This window comes from Dreissena polymorpha, chromosome 1 (assembly GCF_020536995.1).
Source record: "Dreissena polymorpha isolate Duluth1 chromosome 1, UMN_Dpol_1.0, whole genome shotgun sequence".
Lineage (NCBI taxonomy): Eukaryota > Metazoa > Mollusca > Bivalvia > Myida > Dreissenidae > Dreissena > Dreissena polymorpha.
This window is the reverse complement of record NC_068355.1, coordinates 9,711,775-9,736,910: the sequence shown is the minus strand read 5'-3', so window position 1 is coordinate 9,736,910 and position 25,136 is coordinate 9,711,775. Positions and strand designations below refer to the sequence as shown.

General features: G+C 35.6%; 2 protein-coding genes and 1 long non-coding RNA gene across 8 annotated transcripts in view; 1 reads left to right on the top strand and 2 right to left on the bottom strand.

The window, feature by feature from the left end:
- LOC127870624 (protein kinase C and casein kinase substrate in neurons protein 1-like) overlaps positions 1 to 13,767 on the bottom strand; it is a 91,884-nt gene extending 78,117 nt beyond the window's left edge. Inside the window, exon 1 of one of the 5 annotated variants that reach the window (XM_052413116.1) lies at positions 13,708 to 13,767. Coding sequence is in view for 3 of the 5 variants with exons in the window: in XM_052413110.1 (XP_052269070.1) it covers positions 11,366 to 11,403 (38 nt within the window). In the remaining 2 variants the exon portion in view is untranslated. Of the gene's footprint in view, positions 1 to 4,317; positions 4,584 to 5,621; positions 5,651 to 11,365; positions 11,521 to 13,707 lie in introns of those variants that run through there. The other 4 variants (XM_052413110.1, XM_052413117.1, XM_052413113.1 and 1 more) reach the window with 4 other exon arrangements.
- On the top strand, positions 11,651 to 17,157 carry LOC127870815 (uncharacterized). Of its 2 annotated transcripts, none has more exons than XR_008044939.1 (4): positions 11,651 to 11,744; positions 14,771 to 14,845; positions 15,954 to 16,114; positions 16,623 to 17,157. It is a non-coding gene; the product is annotated as an uncharacterized LOC127870815 (long non-coding RNA). The 2 variants fall into 2 exon arrangements; XR_008044932.1 differs by having other exon boundaries at positions 14,771 to 14,866.
- A 6,034-nt stretch (positions 17,158 to 23,191) lies between these two features.
- Positions 23,192 to 24,490, bottom strand: LOC127864930 (probable G-protein coupled receptor B0563.6). Its single transcript, XM_052404818.1, has one exon. The coding sequence runs from the start codon at positions 24,488 to 24,490 to the stop codon at positions 23,192 to 23,194; it is 1,299 nt and encodes a 432-aa protein (XP_052260778.1).
- Positions 24,491 to 25,136: the final 646 nt, after the last annotated feature.

The following is a 25,136-nucleotide window of genomic DNA, read 5'->3' as shown; positions in this document are numbered from 1 at the left end:
TGCATGATGAAATCGTTTTTTTTGTAAGCTTTCTGTGGTAAGATTTAGAATTGTGTGACATTTTTTTCCGGAAACGGTGTCAACGTATAAATCATGCAGGTGCGTGACACGTAATATTTCCCGTCTACGATACGATAAGGCTAGAAAACACTAACAATATCTGTTCAGCGTTACGGGTTTTGCGTGATTAAAAAAAAAACAAGATGTGTTTGTGAAACACAATGTCCCCCTATATGATGTTTGACCTTGTAGGATGACCTTGACCTTGTGAAGGATGACCTTGACCTTTCACCACTCAAAATGTGCAGCTCCATGTGATACACATGCATGCCAAATATCAAGTTGCTATCTTCAATATTGCAAAAGTATTCATAAAATAAGCGATTTGGGCCACATCTATTTGACCTCTGACCTTGAAGGATGACCTTGACCTTTCACCACTCAAAATGTGCAGCTCCATGAGATGCACATGCATGCCAAATATCAAGTTGCTATCTTCAATATTGCAAAAGTATTCATAAAATAAGCGATTTGGGCCACATATATTTGACCTCTGACCTTGAAGGATGACTTTGACCTTGACCTTTCACCACTCAAAATGTGCAGCTCCATGAGATACACATGCATGCCAAATATCAAGTTGCTATTTTCAATATTAAAAAAGTATTCATAAAATGAGTGATTTTGGCCACATATATTTGACCTCTGACCTTGAATGATGACCTTGACCTTGACCTTTCACCACTCAAAATGTGCAGCTCCATGAGATACACATGCATGCCAAATATGAAGTTGCTATCTTCAATATAGCAAAAGTTATTGCAAAATGTTAAAGTTGGCGCAAACAGACAGACCAACAGACAGACCAACAGACCAACAGACAGACCAACAGACAGACCAACAGACAGGGCAAAAACAATATGTCCCCCACTACTATAGTGGGGGACATAATTATAGGGGGGATTTTGTCCACAAAATACAGGGGAAAAAAGTATACTTTTTTCAAGGGGGAAGCCGCCGATATTCGGCGGTAAAATGTGCCAAACGAGGGCCCTGTATGCCCCCTTCATAAAAATAGCAATAACATCTTACATTATCACAAGGGATTTGCTTCCTAAATTCTTTATTTAATTAAAACAAGTGAATCAAGTTCAAAAACTGGCTACAGTAATACAAGGCTGTTCTGAAATGTTATGCACGAAGGACATGTCAATCAAGAGGTTAACAGCCGATGATCACACGGACACCTGGTCATTTTGTAGCATCGGCCGGCGTTCAGATTAATTTAAAGTCTGACTTAAAATTTTATCCGACATCTGGCCCAGGAAGGAATTGAATTGGGATTGAAAACAAATCTCAAAAACAAGTTAGCAAAATTAGTTTTGTGTAAAAACTAAAACACAAATTGTCAAATTGTATATTCCACCCATGAATTGTCAGTTAAGTGTCTGAAACTTATAGTTTAACATTGATTTCTTTAAGAAACACCATGACACATCAAAGGGAAAAACCAAAACTAAGATTGAATCTAGACAATTCACTATCGATTGACAGCATTGCAAAACAACTGTCAGTTTTTTCCTAGAAGCTTTAGTACCGATTGGAAAATATGTAGCCCACAATCAATAACAGAAGACTTAACGGAGCTCTACAGAGGTGTTTGCAAATAGATACACCATTGTCTCCGCTTATAGGCAAAAAAAAGGATGCAAAGAATCATAGATTCGAAAGTTATTAAGTAACAATATTGGACACTGTCCAAAGATAGGCAATAAAAATAGGTATGAAGAGACTTAAGAGAGGCAATACTGTATAAAGTATATGATCTCTATTTGTTCAGTTTTATAACAGAAGTTAGAACTAAGCCTTAATTAGTTGAGCTGGGAAGACTAATTGAAACACCATCAGACAGAGATATTCTATTTCAAAGGTGATACAAACTCAAACCCATTGTGACATTATTTATTTAATTCATACCATTCAATAACAAAGCATTGACACAGTTTCTGCTTATCACCACTTCAAATGGCAATCACATAGGTCCCACAATAAAAGGGTGTTTTGGGATGGACACACCCCCATTCCTAACTTTCCTAGGAGATAAACCCACTGATTATGAACTCTTTCAAACAACCATCCCAAAATGTATACCATGCCAGGATCTATTTATAATCACACATATGTTCATTGCCTTTACATGTACAACACATGTAATTTTAACTTTTCTTTTTCTCTTTTTAGACTTCTTGTGTTTGAAACTTATTTATGCTGCAACAAATTTATCCTTTGGTCATTGGAAATTTGCCACAAAACTTTCGTGCTAGCAAACGCAAAAATCCATTTTTGATATACATCTCAGGCGAGTGCAAGGTAAACAATAACAAAAGTTATTGTGTACATATTTGTTGAAATTTTCTGTTAAACGCATTCAGCTTAAAAACTGCCATTTAGCACTTTAAAATGTTTAACCAAACAAGAGATGTGTTTGTCAGAAACACAATGCCCCCTACGCACCGCTTTGAAGCCATATATTTGACCTATACCCTTGAAGGATGACCATGACCTTTCACCACTCAAAATGTGCAGCTCCATGAGATACACGTGCATGCCATATATCAAGTTGCTATCTTCAATATTGCAAAAGTTATTGCAAAAGTTTAACCAAGGTTTAAGTTAATGTGACAGACACATACAATGACAGACAGACACATACAATGACAGACAGACAGGCCAAAAACAATATACCCCCAATCATTTGATCCAGGGGCATAACAGTCTTTGTCAAAAATGATATGGGCTTCTTCAAAATGAAAAGACATAAAACAACAACTCTGATTTTAAGAAGTGTGGATGGGGGCCAAAAGGATCATGCAGGTTAATTTTCAACTAATTGTTTTTTTAAATAAGTAAGTGTGGCAAATCTGACATTTCTGATCTATTTATTGTAGCCTTCGATAAATCTATCATCTTTATGTCTATTCAGCCAAAAATATTGCCAACTGTTTACAAACTTTTCTGCTTAAAATACAGATTTAATGTAATATTATTGAGGATTTCAATACATTTCCAGCCCTTTTTTTAATTCACTAGAGTTAGATCTATAAACACGAGCACCGCATAACCGGTGCCAACGCTCGGCTGCGAAAGCTTGTAAGGATTTTTTTTTTTAAGAGCTGAGGTCACAGTGACCTTGACTTTTGACCTAGCAGGGTTTTTTTTTAAGACAAAAGGGAAGACGCTGGACGCTAGGTGAAAGAGGGCAAAAGAGACATATTTGGGGAAAAAATAAAAACTGTTTTAATCAATGTCTATAACTCATCTACTCTGCTTTCAGGGGTTTTTCACCACTGTCTGCGTCTCCGGAACATGGAGGCATTCCCAAAGCAAAAAAAATGGCCCCATTCCCAATCAAATCAAGATGAATTTTTACAAATTACAATAAAGAAGTTTTGTCAAAATCATTAAAAAAACTTTAACAAACACAAATGACATTTAGAGTGACTTCCCTTTATCCATTACTGATATAGCATGCCCTTAACAACTCAGATGTAAGCACGTTTAGTTTGAGGATTCTTCTACCAACATTGACAGCGATAAAGTGCAAAATGTTCCGCATGACTTTGCAAAAATTAACAGGAACCGCAAACTACACATTCTAATCCAACTACGTAGACGCTTATTTCTATTTGAACGTGTTTTAACGACCACGGCAAATGAGCTAGTATTGCGATGGATAATTAAGCTATCAAAATTATCAATAATCGGTTTAAAACTGAAATAAATGCTAAACAACGATATGTTTTGGTGAAAAATGATATTATTGGAGGGGAAATTGTATTTTGTGGGGAAAAAATTCTGGTAGGGAATGCCGACTATCGGCGTCACTTTTTTAGTAAAAAAAACCTGCCTGGTGACCCAAAATTGGGTGTGGTTGTAGAACTCATCAAGGTGCATCTACATATGAAGTTGTAGGTGGAAGCACTTTGATTCTATAGCCAATGTTAAGGTTTTAGCACGACGCGTCACCTACGGCGGACGGCTGACGGCGGACGACAAGCTGGCTATGACAATACCTCGGGTTTTCTCCAAAAACAGCCGAGCTAAAAATGTAAATGTTATATATTCTTATTTTTCTTGGATTTGTAATTGGGGAATAGTTTTAAAAAAAGAACTTGCCAGCAGTTTTATGTTCTATTGTCAATGTGTTTTCCATTTAAATCTCTTCAACAAAAAGATACCAATAAAATGACAAAGTATGTCCATCTGTTATAGGTATCATTACATACTTAAGTAAAAAATAGAGCATATTTTACAAACCTCTTTGGCCAACTGATGAGATAATCCTAATCAATATTAAATATTATGCTCCCTCACACTATAAAGAATGTTGGCAAAACTTCACTGTTAATACACTACACAAATAATATCCACTTCAATTTGCTCTGAAATCTATTTAAATGTCACAATTTTAAAGGAAAACGCTTCAGGCTATGAAATGAAACTCAATCAGAGCACAATGTTCAGCCTTAATGTATCACTGTTAACGCCTCACATATTAGAATGAACAACCGACTGAACAGTATACAATCCATTTATTTATCGATGTCTATCTTTCTGGACTAATTTGGCAAGGTGTAACTCATGATCTTATCGAAGGGTTAACATTGTCATCACTCTGCTGTCACTAGAGCTCCATTATTCATTTGCATTTTAATGAAATACACACACATGGCTAGAGTATATTCATTCCTTTGCTTTAGCAATCACTATTGAATGCCCCTCAGAAAGTACAATGGCAGACAAACATCTAAATATTCAAAGGATTTCAGTTTGTTATTAAGGAATGTATTTGTTTGTTTCTTTTTTTACTGTTTTCAACAGTATTTCAGTCTTATCATTGCGGTCAGTTTACCGGACTTTACCCTGGGGTAGCTGGTTTACCAATACTAAGTGCACACAGGTAACTTACAACTGCTCCACTTGAATCATAGGTAGGGGCAGAAGGGCCATACAAAGAATTCAATGCTCATTTAGCCGAGTCAGGGATCAAACCCAGGTTACTCAGTTTTGTATTCAAGCCCTCTACCAACTCAGCTAGCCGGCCTATTCAGGAATTATTTTGCTCACATCTCTTTTACTCCCAAAGAGCTGCTTACCAAAAAACTAAAAAAAATATTATGACAGTTTCTAATGTAATAAAATGTAGTAATACATTTAAATGGCCATTAACATTTTCAAAACTTGATTGGCCCACCTAAAGAATTGATATTTTCCTCCACACATCATGGAAGGGAATGTTTGCAAATGTATAAAGAAGCAAAATGATAGAACTAAAAATTGAATTTAAAGTATTTATAAAATTAAGAAATTCAAAATTTGAACTTGTATAGGTTATTATCCATGTTGCTTGTTCACTCTCATAAATACACATAACACAATTTTCTTAATGGACCCATTAACAATTAAAATTTAAAACAGATGGTAGCAGAGTAACTCAAGAAAAACTGCTTTGGTCTTATGGCCCTCTTTAAGTAGACAGGTGAAGTGTATAAGCTTAGAGTCAAGAATATTACCGTTCATAAAATATTTCCCAATAACAATCAAAGGACAACAGTTCTTACCTCTCAATGACCATTATAAAATCCCTGTCACAAGTTGTTTTAATGGCTCCTGTTTGGGTTGGGTCACTCAGAATAGAAGTGCAGTACAGCTTAGATATACTCTACTATTGCCTTAGCGTGTTCACTGGACTATAGCCCAGTATTAAATTACAGCATGAATAAAATTCTTGTTCAAAGCCCGTGAAATATTATACATGGCCATTGTCAGGTGATAAAAATACGGTATGTCTTGCATTGTAAATAAAACATGTACACCATTATGGCATTCTGTTCCCCACCTACAGACCAGCCTTAAAATTTCGCATAAAAAGACAGTTGCAGTTGAGATGTTTAAACTCTCCAGTGTCAATAATAATTGCTGTTCAGGCCCATAAGCTGTCATTATAAATGTTGAGAGATAACAAAAAAGTTACAGTATGAAACTAGGCAACACATTTTTGTGGCTTGGGAACATGCAATGCTATTTTGTTGACATGAATGTATCAACATGTACTGAAAAATTGTATGCACGGTAATCTAGTGAATGTTGTTGCTATCTTTAAGAAATTATTGTGACTGTTTGTTTCTCAATCTTTTACCACTCAGATACAAACCCTTCGAAAATAATAAAAATAAATTTAAGACTATGTTTACTAGATTCTACTGAAAGCGCTGTGTAAAAAAAATCTGAAAAACGGTTATTATAGAGAAAATTTCTAACTCAAAGGCCCATCACTTCACCAAATATCAGTGGACCAGAATGAATTAAACACTTCATCTGCAGGTAACGTAGGTAGACTCAAATACCATACATCAGCTAAATATCTGAAATTATTGCATAAAAAAACTCCGGAAAACTGTGATTATACAGAAACCAAAGCCCATAAATATGCAAAAATAAATGGACAGCAACGAATTTCACAATTCTTTTGTAGGTCATGATTGTAGGTTGAACACATGCCAAAAATAAGCTCATTATATAAAAGCATTGAGTAAAAAACTCTGGAAAATGGTTATTTTAGAAAACATTTCTTAGTCCAAGGCCCATAACTTCGCCAAAAAATCAAGCAGGGTTTTTTGTCCTTTTGTGAGAATGGCTGTATTTAACAAATTTGGGAAATTTGTGACTCAAATTTTCACAATTTCAAGAAGTTTGTGACTCATATTTTCACAATTTTAGAAAGTTTGTGACTAAATTTTGGATTATATCCCTTTATAATCCCTTATCAAGAACAGACTTTGTACCTGCCAAATGAAAAAAATAAAATTATCTCCCTTTAAAGCTTACTACATTTACTTCCCTTGGCAAAAAATTTGATCAGTTCAATACCCATATCATCCTCAAAATTCAATGGAATAAAACAATTTTCACACTACAACTGTAGGTCATATAGGTACAGTCAATCTTGTATAAAGTGACCACTTAAGGGAGTAATCAAAAGTGGTCTCTTAATAAAATGGTCTTTAAATAAAAAAGGACATTCTGGAAGAATGCTTACCCTCAATTTTAATCTATATGAAGGATAATCTCTTTTGTCAACAATGATTTTAACTTTTATAATAAAATGAATATAATCACAATACATAAACAATATTTTACTTATAATGTGTTTTATTTTTTCACTTATTATAAATTATCATTTATTATAAATGAATTGTGTGTACATATTTATTTGCAATAACAACATAGACAAGGAAATATTTTTCGCTTTTTTTTTCACCTGACACATTATTTTCCACGTCTTCAAGCACCTTGGTTTTACGCTTAAGAATGTTCTGAATTTGAGTTTTACCGACTCCAAACTCATCTGCGATTTTACGTCCATAACCCACTTTTCTCGTTCAACGTTAACACTTTTCGTTTTGACATTTTAATTTCTGCATGTACGCTTAAGGAAATCTGACTCAATTATGATACATAATGAGCTGAAAAAATTAAAACACCTCAATTGAAAACAAACAAAAAGACCTGATTGGAAAATTAATTAAGTAAATAACAATGTGATTGGCTAACAAATATCTACTAATTAGCATAAAATTACACATTGGTAATGTACGGATTTCGACAGATGTTGCCGATTAATAGTTTATTTTCCGCACTTCTCAGGAAATGTTTGTTGCGTACAGTGAATTGTTTCTGCACCTGTTATCTATACTCGAGAAAAATCGGTGTTGTCTCTTAACGTTCCACATAGTAAACTATTTAAGCTGTAGACTGTGCGTAATACGTTCCTTTACATGTAGCACCTTTTCACATATTTATCATTATTATATTATCATCATTCCTATGATAGCTTTTGTAACAAAACACAATCTAAATGCATGGAACATCTAGTATATCTATTACTGTTAATCCGAATACTATACATGTCCGAAATATGTACACTTAAGAATGCCTTACCTGTAGTAGTTTAAATTTAATAATCCAAATTTTCATTCTTGTTTTCTAGTTTAACAAACCTTATCAAATGTTAAATCCAGTTAATGCTTTCTCCATTATTGAATCACCATTACTTGCAATTTGGATTGCCAGCTTTGAATTAAATGCGGGTTATAATTTAATTTACAATACGTCAGCGATTTACAATGTCGAAAGTCATGACGTAGAAATTTAATTCTACTCGGATAATTTATATATAATCGAAGTAATGTGTTTTCTCAATGTTTATGTGTAGTATTATGTCTTGTTAGTATAAAAAAAAATAACTGGTATTCCAGTCTATATAAGATATATGGGTGTTACTCGTAATTATGGGTAGATTAACAAACTGACAAAACTCGCTGGACTGAATAGTGGATCTACGTAATTAACCTTTGATCAATTTTGTTTTTTCTTTATTTTTGCCGACTTTCTTTAACCTTGCCGTCTGCAAAGTCTGCAAAAAACTCTGCAATTATCGGATGGTCAATCAATTATCACGTAATCACGGCTGCTAATTACCCAGTTAGTGCGCACGCACTATTTAGACGGTGACATGTGTATTGGAAGAGATGAGATAAGATAAACAACGCCCGTGGTATTCTCTCGATTATAGACCGAGGTTCAAATTCTGATACATTAATTTCAATGAGAAGCACAGCGGGATTTATTACCATGGAACTCGATATGTTAACTGACTGACAGCACGGGTCTAATTTTCGATGCGTCAAAATGACGCACAGCAAAAAAAGGGTTGCGTCAAAAACGAGTCATTTTTAATTTGCTCGCGTCAAAACGCAGGATTCTGCGTCTATTGAAATCCCTGTATTGTGTACGCGTAATTTTATTTAACATGAGCTTTTACAACCGACTTTTACCTAACTAGATCTAGTATGCTCATCTTTGTCGATTTAATAAGCATATGTTCAAAACAGATATGGTGCAGTTTCTATTCACTCTTCCAAGTTTCAGTAACTTTTTATGCATGTCTTTTCGCACCTCTGTCTGTGTTGTTTTATGTACATACATTCTACGTTACATAGGACGGTATACTGTACAATCTGTATCAATATTATTTATGTACAGTATAAAAATAAAAGATGTAATTTATTTCAGAACTTTTTAATTGTCACTTTAGAAAAAAAACAATGCTTAATTAATCCAGAAAAGTATAATAACATCCGTTTACTATGTAACGTTCTGCACCACAACAGACGAACGCAAACTGTATTTTACGTCGATTATTCTTCCACATTTAAACCAGATGCTTTACATCGAGGCCGTGTTATCAATTTATATCTACACAGCGAGCGAATCGAGAGATATTGAAAATTTGAATAGTGGTTGGATTTAAATTGCCCAGTCGTGCAAAATTCAAAGTGTCATTACATATTTTTTACGGAACATTATTGAGAAATGAATTATCTACACAGGTATGTAAATATTATTGCAATCCGGTGATATTAAGTCAGTGTCTGATATAGGGACTTGAATGTTGCGCAACAATATAGCCAAAGAAGGAAAACAGTCCACCGTTGTTTGAATGCTTCAGCCGTTGTACGCTCCAAATATTACCAATATAAAAAGTAGCTTAAAATTTGAGAGTGTCAACAAGTTGGACTAGTCATATAGGTAGTCTAACATACCAAACATCAACTTTGTATCCGAAAGCATTACGTAAAAAAAAAAACTCCGGAAAATGGAATGCCGAAAGGACAGAAAGATGGACAAATAGTGTGACTGCTATATGCCACACTTTGAATTTACCACCTAGTCTTCATAAGCCAAATCACTGACTTCTGACATAAAAAGCAAACCAGACCAGGCATTTCTGTGTGCAGCAGTCATTTTAAATGAATATAAATGTACATCATTCAATGTACCAGTAGGCATGTTACAATCAAGAGGACTCTGCTGACCAATACAACTTGAAATCCATGGACGTAGGATAAATAAATCGAAACATCATCTTTATTAGAACAGAAACTATCAGATCAGTGTCCACACCATGATATGTATTTTGTTGTTTTATTACACAACAAGAGGGCCATCAGGACCAAAAAAGTGACTTTTAACATGTTTTTTTTATATTTGACCTTGTGACCTAGTTTTTGAGCTCATATGACCCAGCTTCAATCTCTGGCAAAATTTCATTGGGACAAATGATCTGACCAAGTTTCATGCAGATTGGCCAATAAATGTGGCTAATATAGTGTCAACAAGTTTTCACTAAAGCCATATAAGGACAACTGCCCCCCCCCCCTGGCGGCCATGTTTTTCAACAAACCATAACCATTTTCAAACTCACTCAAGCTATTGTTAGAACAAATGTTCAGATCAAGTTTCATAAAGATATAATAAATGTGACTTCTAGAGTGTTAACAAGGTTTTGTAGTAAATAGCCATTTAAGGAAAAATGCCACGCCCCCTTGCGGCCATGTTTTTTAACTGATCTCAACCATTTTTGAACTTAGCCCAGATATTATTAGTTCAAATTTTCTGACCAAGTTTCATGAGCATTGGACCACAAATGTGACTTCTAGAGTGTTAACAAGGTTTTACCATACAGTAAAGCCATATAAGGAAAACTGCCCCGCCCCATGGGGGCCATGTTTTTCATTCAACTGGAACAATTTTCGAACTCGTCCAAGATATTATTGGGACACATGTTTTGACCAAGTTTCATGAAGATTGGACTAAAAATGTGACTTCAAGAGTGTTAACAAGGTTTTACTATAGCCATATAAGGAAAACTGCCACGCCCCCTGGCGGCAATGATTTTCAACCAACCGGAACCATTTTTCACTCGTCCAAGATATTATTGGCACACATGTTCTGACAAAGTTTCATGAAGATTGGACTAAAAATGTGACTTCTAGAGTGTTAACAAGGTTTTACTAAAGCCATGTAAGGAAAACTGCCACGCCTCCTGGCGGCCATGTTTTACAACCAACCAGAACCATTTTCGAACTCGTCCAAGATATTATTGGGACACATAGTTCTGACAAAGTTTCATGAAGATCGGACAATAAATGTGACTTCTAGAGTGTTAACAAGGTTTGCTATATATAAAACTGCCACGCCCCCTGGCGGCCATGTTTTTCAATCAACCGGAACCATTTTCGAACTCGTCCAAGATATTATTGAGGACACATGTTCTGAGTAAGTTTCATGAAGATTGGACAATAAATGTGGCCTCTAGAGTGTTAACAAGGTAAATGTTGACGACGCACGACGGACAAAAGGCGATCACAATAGCTCACCATGAGCACGTTGTGCTCAGGTGAGCTAAAAAGCATATTGATGTATCAGGACAAAGTTTTAGAAAGTAAGAAAAATATCTAACCTGTCAGCACTTGAAAACCGCCTGATGATTGATGCCATTTTCAGCCAGGTTTGTTTTTAAAACAATATCCAAGAATATAATTTTTTTAAATTACAATATTTTACTAATAAATCAACTCCACAAGCATGTTTAAATTACATTTATGTAAAATTTCGTCAACAAGCCACATATCAAAGGGGGATACAAGCTTCCTGATGAGCAAGAAGCACTTGCCCATCAGGAAATGCATACTTACATGATTTGAACATCTATTAACTTTCCGTCTTGGCTCATTTTTGTATGAACATTAAAGTGGATAACAAGTGGATAGCAAATTTTGTACAAATAATTTAACTTTAAACTGCTATATAGTCGCAAAATGACTGAAGTATCTTCCAAAGTAAGTTTAGCATTTCATTGTTTTTAATAGTTGAACTTTTAATCAATAAATGCATGTGGTTAATTATATGTTAGGCTGATTTCATATATAGTTATTTGATGAATAACTTAATTCCTAAATGATTGAATTTACAGAGTTATATGAAAACAGCTGCAACCGAAATTTACATACAGGGGTAAATATTATTGCATGGCGTGTGTTGTGTTGTCCTAGATTTTTTGGTGCAACTGAAACGGCCTGTTTATGCTAGCTTTTCACCTAAGCAAAACTTCATAAGTGTTCAATGAAATTTGAATAAAATTTCAGACATAGGCCAGAAACTTTTCTTAATAGAAAACGAATAATCTGCTAACAGTTATATCACATTAACATTTATAGATAATTCAGGTTACTTTCTCTTTTGTTAAGAATAGGGCATGAAAAAGGATACACAAGTGCCCATTGCAACAATGTTAACTGCATGTTAAGCATTTAACAATTTTATCTCCAATAAAAAGGCGTATGGGATACACCAGTTTTACACTCAACTCTGACGATCAATACGGTTTGTGTGTGCCCCTTTATATTGAGAAGATAGTTAGCACCAGAGTGTTTGTATGGGGATGTTCTCATATTTACATGTACAGTGGGGTTTTTTTCATTCAAAATAGGGTCTGGTAACACGGATCCATTCCCAATGGAAAAAAGTATATATTTTTCCCAAATGGGAGCTCAAAATTCCCACATAATGTTTTTTAGATCTCAATATTTTGTTAATCTCCCATCCATATAAGTTCAACCTTTGTAAATATAATACTGGACACACTTGCATCCTCATTTTTCAAGCATTTTTTGGCAAAACAACAACACTAATTTCCCAATTTTAGACAACACGCGGCGATTTTCCCAATCCAATGGGACACAGCTCCAGTCCCAAAACAGTGGGGAAAAAAAATGATGTAGTATTCCAGTAACTGCATTCTTTGCACTAGTATATTTTAGATCATATATAAGTATTGTAGTTCTCTATCCTGATATTCGTTTTGACCAAAATATTTTAAATTGTTTTTGAAATTCAAAATTTAAACTATAAAAGAGTTTTTAACAAGCTGTGGACTCGTGGCCTTTCTTTAATACAATGCATTCAATCCCACAAGGTATCAAGGTCAGTTTGCGGTCATTTAAAGAATTGTTATATGATTGCTATTGCGTTAACTAGAATTCTATTATGACCAGACCAGTGATTTTTTTACCAGCGATACCTGCGTCCTGGACTCGCAAAAACCTCTGGGGATGCAAAGTTTCAAATTATGTGAGTCCCAAAAACGCATTGAAATTTCTAAAAAAATAATATCGTTTAATAATAATATTGGGACTCATTCTATCAGTTTCAATTCGTGGAAATCGTAGATTTGCAAGTTATCGAGTCCCAGGACTCAGATGAGAAAATTTGTAAAAATATCACTGCCAGTCATACTAAAGATACACAATAGTTAAACTGAAACATTTCCTCAATGCTTATTAAAATCAGTGGGTGCAACAGTCTGACTTAATTGAATTTGAATGAATGACTGAACAGCTAAATGTCTTTGGTGTAAGTGAAATACCTAAATGAAAGAATGTCTTTAAAAAACAATACACAAAGTAAGTATCTTATCAAATTTGCCTGCTTCGATAAGTCCTCACTCTGTTGTTCAGCACTTAGTTTTTTCAGGGACCTATACAAACAATGTTTGTATAGGTCCCTGGTTTTTTAGTCTTTTAGTTTTCAGAGTTCAGTTTTAATAAAAAGAGATGATAATCATATAGAGTATGATAGAACTCGTTTTGAAAACATCTCAAATCACTGCAAACATACTGTCCTTACAAATGCAGCGTAAGTTTGATGATTGTTTCTACTTTATTTGTAAACCAAAAATAAATATCATGAATTGCCGTATTGTGTTACAAACGACTAACAGAATATTTGTAACATAAAACTTACGTCTGAACAAAGTTGTCACCAACTGTCAATTAAAAATGGCTGTCACGTCTTAGGTGTGGCTATTGGTCAGTTTTGATAAAAGCAACGTTTTCATTGGATACAATTTACTGGGGATTTTCTCAACATGTACAAATATTTCAAGCTTTCCAAAAATGCTATTAATCGGTAAATCGGCGTGTTTCGGTAAAGTAAAATTTAATAAAGAAACAGTTTGTGAGGTCAGAGTATTAACTCAATTATAGCATTGACTATTTTACGATCTTTGATTATAAAAGGTACATAGCTAAATGAAAAGGCGAAACTGTCTGTTAATACGCACTAGCTTATTATTTATTTTAAATATTGTTTGTTTGGGTCAAATGGGTAAACATTAAACTGTATATATAACTCTATTGAATTTGCATATACTATACAAAATATATTAAATTTGACTGCAATTCAGCATTATTTGCTGGCAAGCCTAGTCAATTGGGAAAAGGAAGGACAAACAAGAAACAGCAGCGCCTTGCAATTGTTTCCATCTTAGTATGCAATTGTTGCCATCTTAGTAGTTCGTTTCTTACTGTGAAGTAAACAAGAAGTTGCTATAGACCGAAACTTTTTTCGGCCATAATATTTTTTAAGGTGTTCCAGTTGAGTTTTCGATCAAATTGGCTTAACTCGATCGTATTTACTAAATAAACAATTAAATGCGCCTTGTTGTTTAGTTCATTCGACCATATATATTCGCTAAATTTACTTCAAATTAACCAAACGCCTTACTAAATACGTCATGTTAAATCGGGCGGATTTCTAAAGTCTTTAAATATCCTTTAAAATGGGGAATCTTAAAAAAATGAAAATAAAGTTTTCTTTCCGAATTGTCTACCCTTTTGTGGGCGTTTTAATTGTAAACACCGCCGTTTTCTGCTGCTTGGTCCGAGTGATGGTGATGTGAACAAAAATGCTGTGTGTGTATGTACCATGTGAATTTCCTGCTTAAAAGATATACATAACATAAAAGTTCATCGTGATAGGTTCTGTATATACTTTGAACATAATATTGGTACAAATTCTTTTTCAGGACCAAACATTACGTTAATTTTCAAGCAAGTATTTACTGCCACCGCAATGGACTAGAAGCAGACGACGCTTAAAAGTGACGATTTCACTGATTTAAGTATTATCTTTTGATGTCATAAACTGAATTTACTTTAAAATCGGTATTATGTGGACTTGTGTGAACTAATAATGATAATATAGAAAAAAAACTATATGCCTACCCCGTGCTTGAACCCCGGACCTCTCGGAGCAAAAGCTAACACACTTCTACTAGACATGTACCTATGTTTTCCATTTTAATTAGCAAAGTTTAAAGCAAAGTTCAAAGCAAAGTTCAAAGTTTATTGGCAATCGGCAATAAAAACCTGCCTTTAGCCATTAAAAAAAAATAAGTATGACAAAGACATTAAGATCGGTTAAGTAATATCATCACCCACATAAAATATACATATGAATATCCAAGCATAAAATACATGCATATACCGGGTATACAATATAATTATGTGACGGAACATTGATATACTTTGGATTAAGGAACATATAGTTCTGTAAGGGTATTATTTCTATATAACATAGCTTCTTTTAAGTATTAACAAATTCCTAATATTTTGTTTTGTTTTTTCGATGACATAGTAGTTTGGAATAAATTAAAGGTAGGCCAAGAGATATGTCAAATAAATGTCAATCTTAAGTGTCTATAATTGTCACAACAAATTAGGAAGTGATACTCAGATTCAACAACGTTCATATTGCAGCATCAACAAAGTTTCTGATCAAGATCAATACCTTGGAATCTTCCCGCTTAAATTTCTATATGGTGCGATGATAGTCTAAAACGGGCAAATTGTTTCAGTGGGTCATTTTTTGTATTTTTATTTTTAATAAGTACTTTTCACAGACAAATTCAGATTTGAATAAGCAATACTGCTGTAATTAAGACATAGATCGTATGGTTTCCTTCCATTCTTGAGCAAAAATATCTCTAAGTTAAGTTTGTTTTTCAAGCTTTGAAAGTGGTTAATTTCATAATTAAAATTATGACGAATATTATTAATATCTTCATGGTCAATCAAGGTATTGATTCTGTTAGCCACTGCTACCAGCGTTACACAGATCGGAGTAAAAGTAGGACATAGGATAATTTTATTTTTCATAATTCATAATTTTTAACCAAAAATGTATCGCCCTTTCTTTACATTAAATAGAGAGGGGGAAGCGAGAGGGGGAAGCGACCAAATTCACCAAGGACAGCATATTTTGGAGATATCTCCTATAAAAAGGGCGACGGTCGCGTTCACAAAGGCGACGGTCGCGTTCGTAAAGTGCGACGGTCGTGTTCAAAGGGCGAGATATCGCATTTAAAAGGGTGACTGTCACATTCTAATTTTTTGAAAACGCGACAGTGGACAGGCGATATTATTACAGCGATATTTGAACAGTACAAATATCGCGTGTCGCCGCGACTGTCGCGCAAAATATCGAGTATCACTTAATTCGTGCGTCGTGTGTCGCGGTCTGAAATTTGACCGCGATACACGAGATTCGGATAAAATGGGCGATATTTGAATAATGAAATATCGTGCGTCTCCGCGACTGTCGCGAAAAATATCGTGCGTCGCTTCGTGTTTCGTGCGTCGCCCTTCAAACGCGAGACACGACACACGAAGCGATACACGATATTTTGCGCGACAGTCGCGGAGACGCACGATATTTTGCATGACAGTCGCGGCGACGCACGGTATATTTAACACAATATATCAATGTTAGTGTTATTAGAATTCCACGTTTCAGTGAACAATAAAATATCGTAATTACAAACAAAATGAAGAAAATCAGAGTAATTTAGTTTACATTTAATACCCTGTACATTCCAGAGTAAAAATGAGAGCTGTTCCGGGTCGCCTTCCTAGCTGTATCCGGCTGAACTGACGTTGTCCACGGTGAAGACCCGGACGTTGATGATCAGCTTATCATATGATATGAACGCCATTTCAATTTCAAGGCTCATTACACGGGTTTCAATGCTGGACATTAGTTTATTCAGTTCAGAAAGCTGTGATTGTATAGTGTCAAGCTTCGCAAGCCGTGAGTCCACAGAGTTTAATCGATCAAGAATTTGCGAGAGATTGTCATTAAATGTTTGTGTCGTACCTTGCCCCTTGAGGACGGTCTGCTGGGCCGACTGTTGCATTGGTTGCATCTGCTGGTACTCGACTTGCTGTGGCTGCTGCGAGTAGAAGGCGCCGGAAGACGTCTGGTAGGCATTCATGGCAGCCATGTTAGACATGTTATACGACACTTGATTTGCATTGCATTGAGTTCACAGAATGGAAGTTTTGATGGCATTGTGCAGTTGATGGCAAACCAGAAGGCAGACGGGCTAGGTTCGTGCGCAACTTCTCTGTTGTCGGGTTGGTCCGATCCTCCGTCAGGCGTCGATAAGTTTCGCTTTTTACATTTTAGTCTTTGTTGTGCTGCTGTGTTTGTTATTAATGTTTTGTTTCTGTTTATATGGCATTGGATCTGAAATAAGACAATCTCGACCCAAACCGGGCTACCAGAGCCCTGCAAAATAGCCTAGCTCGCGCCAACTTTGAAAAAAATATACTTTGTCTACACCTTTGTTTACACCCACTCTAGTTTCCAATGTTCACAGTCATTTAAATAATCCTGTTTTACATCCAATTATTCTGTTTCGCAATAACCCAAGTCTTTTGTATAATATTATTATAAATTAAAACCGTTTACTTTAATTGTTTTGCTTTTATTTCCATTCATTCATTTATTGAACATATGTGGCCTACGGCCAAAATACAATATGTAATCTAAATACATAGCAGCATTTATGTGCACCTGACGAGAGTCACAATACAACCATACACATACCATATTTTTTAACAATTAGGTCTTAACTTATATTATATATTCTTTTACCGACGAGAGTCACAATACAACCATACACATACCATATTTCTTAACAAATAGGTCTTAACTTATATTATATATTCTTTTACCGACATTTACGTTATCATACACAAAATACAATTTGCACTGTTCCAATGACGTTATGAATGTGTACGAGGTATTTGCTATATTCATTGTAAATTAAAGGCATGTGATAACAAATATGACGTTTTCTTTTTATGATTGCTGTCATAGTTAATCAGACTCGTCCATAAGATTCGCTTATAAACTTAACAAAAGTCGCCTACCCGCAAAATTTTCTGAACTATGACAGACCATATGTCAAATTAATCAAAGATTAAACAAAAAGAAATGCTCGTCATTTTGCCTTAATCTAGACTACCTATGCGAAACGAAATATTAGGCAGTCTCAAGGCACAAGCAATAATGTAACTATCAAAAAGAACATTACAAACATCATGTTTGATTTTTATACCGTATGCTATCGAAAAAAGGTCAACAAATTTAAACAATCCGCTATTGTACTAGTCATATAAATATAGACATAAATAAACTTTACAGAAAATATTAATTGTCATATATAGACATAAACTGACGCCTCTCTTCTAATGCATAATATATAAACATAGCAAAATTTTGAATGGTTGTTACATTCCTTGTTGACATAAGTCTATTAAATACATCTTGACTAACATCATTTAAGTAATGAAACGGAAAATACTTTCTTCTTAATTCTGCATATAATGGACACACCATAACAACATGATACTCATCCTCAACACAGACGTCACAATAAACACAAGTTCTGTATTCACGTTCCAAGTTAAAATATCTACCTTTCTCAATCATAAGGTTATGTGAGCATTGCCTAAAGTTTGCGAAACATTTCCTGAATTTATGTATATCAATAGCATTTACATACTGTTCAGTACCAAATTCACAAATTTCCAAGCAATATTTATTTTGTAAGAGCGTTCAAAATTTCGACTTGTCCGCCATAACGCATGCGCATATCAAGCATATTTAATAAATGAACATGAACCATTCAGCAAACTAGTATTTCTTAATCGAGTATGCAATTATTCTGTTCCTATTTAATGCATACATACTTTTATTAATCTATTGAAATTAATACAATGTGTCTTCCACAAACTGCAAACAGGTCCCTTTATTAAAAGACTATCGTTACTTATAATATGGATTTATGTAATTCCAAAAAACACCGTATGATAATAGAATCTGCTGTGAATTTGTTATGATAGCCTTTGTAGCTGATTCATCAAACACAACTTACATTACTCATAGTTATGAGTAAATTTATTATTCTCTATTCTCAAAATACTATTAAATACCCATCATCGTTATCAACCATATCATCATCGTCCTTTCAACATCATTATCATTATCATTCAAATAATAACCCAAAGACAAATAGGAGTGAGTGCTTGTATTTGACAGGACTTTCGACATATAAATGAAAAAAAAAACGATTCTTCTGACGCCCGTATGTGTTCCATGTGCAACGGAAATCGACCTCAATGGCACCGCTCATTTGAGGAGTCTCGAGACGACTGTAAACTGTGTAACATCCTTGTTCAGATGTGTAAAGAACTGAAACGATACTATTAAAATGATGTAGGGCATGTCATTATGAGTACTTAACATGCACATGTGTGGCATATGAAAAGTGCAAACGGTTTGAATAAACTGATCCCCGCCGATGCCCAAATTGCACACAGGACGCCCCAACGCCCATCAATCACGTGAAGTTGCTTAAATTTTATTAATTTTACAAATGTGAAAAATTAATTTGTTCAAAGAAGCTGCTCTTATCTGCAAGATTTATCCACCACAACCAATCAAGAGAAGTGTACATGACTTCACGTACACCCCATACAATAATCGGTAGTAATTAACGATTCAGGTAAAACCGCGAGCGGGATACGCAACCCTACTGCTCATTTTTCTTTTCTTTTTCTTCTAGATAGATCATAAGTATTCCGGGTAATATATATATGCATATGACGAAATTTTTCAACAGCTGTACAAAACCGACGTCATAATCTAACCAGTCACACCAAAACGAAAATAAAGTAATCGTAAAAATAAGAATAACTTTGAAATTAAACGTTCATAACGTAAGAAAACAATGATAACACTGACATTTCAAAAAACACAAGATTTCAATAAATATGCAAGAAGTACTATCTCCAGAAAGTGAGAGTCTCAAATATGTAATACATAACTTAAAAATTCACATTAAAACACAATATGAAGTAAAAGATGAAACAAAATAATCAAGAAAACTTAGCTGCCTCAGACTTAAATGTAAATACACCCATCGACTTTCTCGGTAAAGGAATCGGTTCGTGTTTAGCTCACATGGACTAAAACCCGAACTGAAAATAAACTTAATATCGACTTTATTATTGCAAAATTATACACGTTAAAATAATGTAACCAATTATGTAGACATACACATGTCCTTTAAGGGTGGGCGGGCGGGGTTATCACCCCTTCGGTTTCCTTTTTCATTACTTTTGCCTGTCAAATACACCCTCGAATGACGACTTATTAGATTTTTAAATCATATATACCCCAAAACGAAAAACTCGTGCGCTTTCGCGCTAAATCTTGTACAAAAAAAACGTGCAAAGTTCGCGCTAAAGCATTACCATAATCTCTCTTCTAAATAACACTTATAAAACCATACTATACCGTATTTATCAAACCGAGAATAGTTTCATATAATTCGTCACAAAGACGGAAGTTAATGAGATGCTGCTCAGAAACTGCAATATGCAAACACTTGTATAGAGACACGGTGTAACCATGGTCGCTTACAAATCTGATTTGACCTAAAACAATGTGTTTGTATTCACGTACCCAGCCGACCCTTATATATGTTACCGTCCCTAATTATTTTCGTTTGTGGTATTCCATGTGGAGTTTTCGATATGTGTCGCTCCAAACGATCATAATCGGACAATAAACTGGAACATATAAAAATTGTATTTTGGAAAGCAATTAGGAGTAATTCTGTCATCGAACATTATTCTTAATGTCATCTCATCTCTACTTCGCCTATGGTCCCGTCTGTGACATGCATCTAGACAAGTTTAGAAATGTGTTATATTGTTATTGTCGTAGGAAGGACAATACACAAGTTCGGAGATTAGATATATTAATTGCTTATTGTCGTAAGAATGACAATACACGTTTTTTTTCCAACAGGTTTTATTTCATTACTGCATATACGTTCATATAGAGTATGACATATATACAATACTATACTGCAATCAGAGATGCAAAAGGTGCTTAAGATACATATATAAATTATCTAAATAATTGCAGTAAAATTAAAGTATAACTTGAGTTGCTTAATTGTTATTCTGAGTTATTCCCTGCGTCGTGGCCTCTTACGCCTACGCATCTGGGCAGCTTCCTCCTCCTCTAACTCTATTACAGCCATGGCCCTGTCTCTCTGGAGCTCTAACCATCTGGCCCACAACTGTAATTGTTCAATCTCCATGATGATTAAAAGTGATAAGTGAACAACACTGTTTGAAGTTTTTATTCTCAAAGTTTCAATACACGACCGTTCCCGACTTTGTACGACTGTAGTACGACCATCACGATCTTATCGTTCGAAGATCTGGTGGCGATCGAGCTGAGGTCCACTTGGTCGAGCTGAGATCGTATAGGGCTCGCGTATAGGTCGAGATGATCGAGTGGAAATCGGAAAGATGGTCGAGTGGACGTCGTGAATGACTCGTGTGGGGGTCGTGTGTTATCGACAAGAGGTCGAGAATAAGTCGTGTATACCCTTTTTAGTCGAGCTTGGTCGGGTTTGGTCGGGAAATTTTGGTGATCGGGATGATCGAGTTGATCGGATCGGCAGTGGGAACCCACCTCAAGGTTAATTGGAACTTATCTCCAAGATGGCGTCTTTTTCGTGTTTTTTGTGAGGGAGATGCGGATATTTTCGCCAGGTAAGATTCTTTACATTTATATTTCTTTTAAACGAAAACGCCCTTCGGCTCTACAGTGTTTGCGCTTTCCTCGTTTTTTTCGAGATCGCAGACGTCGTGATAAAAAGTTTTTAAAGGAAACCCGCCCACAAAACTGTTGTTGGTGGCTATCGAGAAATTGGATGCACAAATATCACGTTCGTGTACAGTAAAATTAAACTAAAATAACTAATTTATTTTCATTTTCCGGACGCCGTTTCATCTCTGATAACTAATTTATTGCCGGAAACGGTTCCCCCTTTTGGAACCGACTTCCTTTCAAGCACATTGTTGGGCCTGAGTTCCATATGACAAACAGCTCTTTCTTATGTTACAAGTTTTTATAAGAATTAACTGTTGTGAATGAATTTCCAATTTGTGCATTTTTTGGAGAACAAGTATTCTTAAGAGATAAATTTAAAGTATTTTTTTACGAAAAACATTAAAACGGCGCCATCTTGGAAGTAAGCTCCAACTAACCTTACTTAAACACGGTAAGCTCCCTTATACGCACCCCCTGCATTTGAAGTGGCATTCAGAAAAAAAAATTATTGTAAAATATTATGTTTAACCAAAATAATGCATAACGATATTCAATAAAAAAAATCCGGATCCAAGAAGTTATCAATATAAAGAAGTGAAACTCCAGCTGCTGGAGCAGTGTTGAAATATTCTCATAAACAATCAGTTGGTCCTTTATTTAAGGCAAGTGACCACCAAACAGTACAAAACAGCACAATACAAAACAACATAAACACAAATAAGAATAAAGCTGGGGTCACCGCCTTAGAACGGTCAATGCAAAGCATTGGGGGTTTAAACCGGTTTTAGAGCGCTCAACCTCACACTTGGCCCAGCAATATTCATGTTACATTTAATTGTAAATAAAAATTAACCTCATAGCATCTTAACTCAAATTAAACAATAATAAAAGGGAATTAAAACGCATTCAATTTAATTATCATTAAATTACTCAATGGTAGGAAAGATACCAGAGCAAGAGAGTTACGACTTTTTGAGGCACGATGAAATGAAACTACTAACAAGTATCTACTACATTCCTTCTTAATAGAAAAAGATTTAAAAATATAGCGTCATAAAGTTAATATTTCAGATCATCATCGCGAAAATACAGGAAGAAGGAGCAATAATGGGTGTAAAGGATCCATATAACATACCTTTGTTGTTTATGCGATTGCTAAACAATAAATCTAACAAGAAACACCTATCAGAGATGAAATGAAATGAAAATTGAACGATATAAAACCAATGACCTATGCACGAAGATTACAACAGACACGTTCCAGCAAGCATGTTTTTACTCGATCGTGATTTTATCTTAATTAAATCTAAGTTGTATCGTATTGCATAAATACAAAATTGCTCTAAATTGATGTGGTTTAACCTTGTTTCATTATCTTTGTTTAATTATGAAACCTGGTAAGTATCATATTTAGAATCTTGCAAACATCAAGCTAGATTAACCACTACTTTTTGACATACGGTAATTACGGTTCAACAATTGGTCCTTCGGTTCTGTATGTCAGATTATCGTGCCCGTTTTTGTCTCCCCAATGTTGCTCCGACGCCGACGATTCCGACGCTCCGTCCTTCGAATTTTCCCGCAAAATGCGTGAAGATACCGTCTCTTTGGTTTTCATGGAGGCCTCCGTGTCGCTCTGTGGTCGACGGCGTACAATTGTCCTTATGTAGGGCAGGTAGCAGCAGAAGAGGCGCATGTAGGTGTCGTAGAAATTGCGATTGAGGACCATGTAAATGACGAAGTTGATGCACGAGTTTATCATCTCGAATAGAAGAGTGATATCGCTTATGGCCAGGAAGAGATTGTGCTGGCTTCTGAAGTACTGGAACTCCGGTATTTCGATGGAGCAGCGGAGAAAGATGTCCCCGGGCAGCAGGCAGATCAGATACACGATGTCGACAGTAAGCAACATCCTTGTTATCTTCTTCTGATCGTCTTTACGCTTTGAGTCCTGGACGGAGGCAGTCTTTTGGAACCGGTTGCTGCGATGAACGAGGACGATGATGACGGTGTTCAGGAGAAACACAATTACCACTGGGATATGACGAAAACCGATGGGGAGGAAGTAATCGTTGTAGATCTTCAGGCTTTCTACGTTGTTCTTAGCGAAGTCCGTGTAAGCAATAAACGGTCTTTTGCCGACGAAGGTGTACGTGTACTGGGGTGGGTAGGCGGCGAGACCACCGAAGGCGATGACATAGCAGGCGATAACGCCAGCAAGAATGCGGCGTTTGGTGATCAGCGTCTTGGCCTTCAAAGGAAGCCCGACGGCTATCACTCTTTCTAAGGAGATGAGTACAACGAGGAACGTGGAGACGCGACTGAAGGCTGTTTTCAGGTAGTGCATGTAGTAGAAAGTCGTGTTCGAGACGATCTCCGATAGGAGTTTGTCGTAGTGGGATATTATGCACGAGCTCTTTCGTACCATGTTCGTGGCGAGAAAGCACGTGTCCGAGAACGCTAAGCCAATAAGAATCATCGTGGTCGTGCTCGTACGAAGCTTCTTTTGAAAAAGGACGATCAGACTGCAGATGTTCCCGAGTATGCCAATGACGGTGAGGATCGGTAAAACGTAACACTGCAAAGAGTCCGTAATGGAATCAGCCGTTTTCTTAGAGATGATGTTCTGCGGATTGTTCCACGGAAGGTACGAGACAGTTGACACGGTAGTAGATTGATTGGTCGCGTTGAAATCCTGTTGCGGTGTTGTCCAGTAAAATTCAAACCAACTTGTCACGTTCTCGCCTATTTGAAATGCTGCCATTCTTTCAGCACGGAAGATCTAAGATTCGAATATAGAACAAACTAAAAAGACGTTTGCATACCAATTTTTATTACAAATTATAAAAAATCAAAATCACAAAGTGGATGAGCCAAATAAAGGTGTTACATTTTAAATGCTTATACGATTTATTACATAGAAATATACGAAAAAAATCATTGTTGCAAACGATCGTTTTATGCACGAATATATACAGATCACTACTTAAATTCGATTTCAATTTGACAGAAAAGGTTTTTTTTTCATATTTTACACTTTTAAGTTAAAGCAAATATCGCTTACCTTGCCGCACAACTGACCGTAAGTAAATTTTGTAAGGTGGAACCGTTGTTCTCAAATTGCTCAACCATCTACTATTTATACTGCCAGTTTCTGTCATTTTTTCAAATTAACGTGCTGACATTTACAAATGGTGCTTATACGTTAATAGAAAAATCGCGACCTGCTGTTGTACGACCGAGAAAAATCGCGAACCGTTGTTGTTTAGCAAACAGTTTCGAACACATCACATCTCTAATAATTAGCGGTATTCCGATAGTTACCGTTATTCAGTCACGGCTTAACAAATGTGGTTAGGGCCTTGCGATAATTTGTGAACTAAGCAATTAATCCAACGCATTTTGAAAGC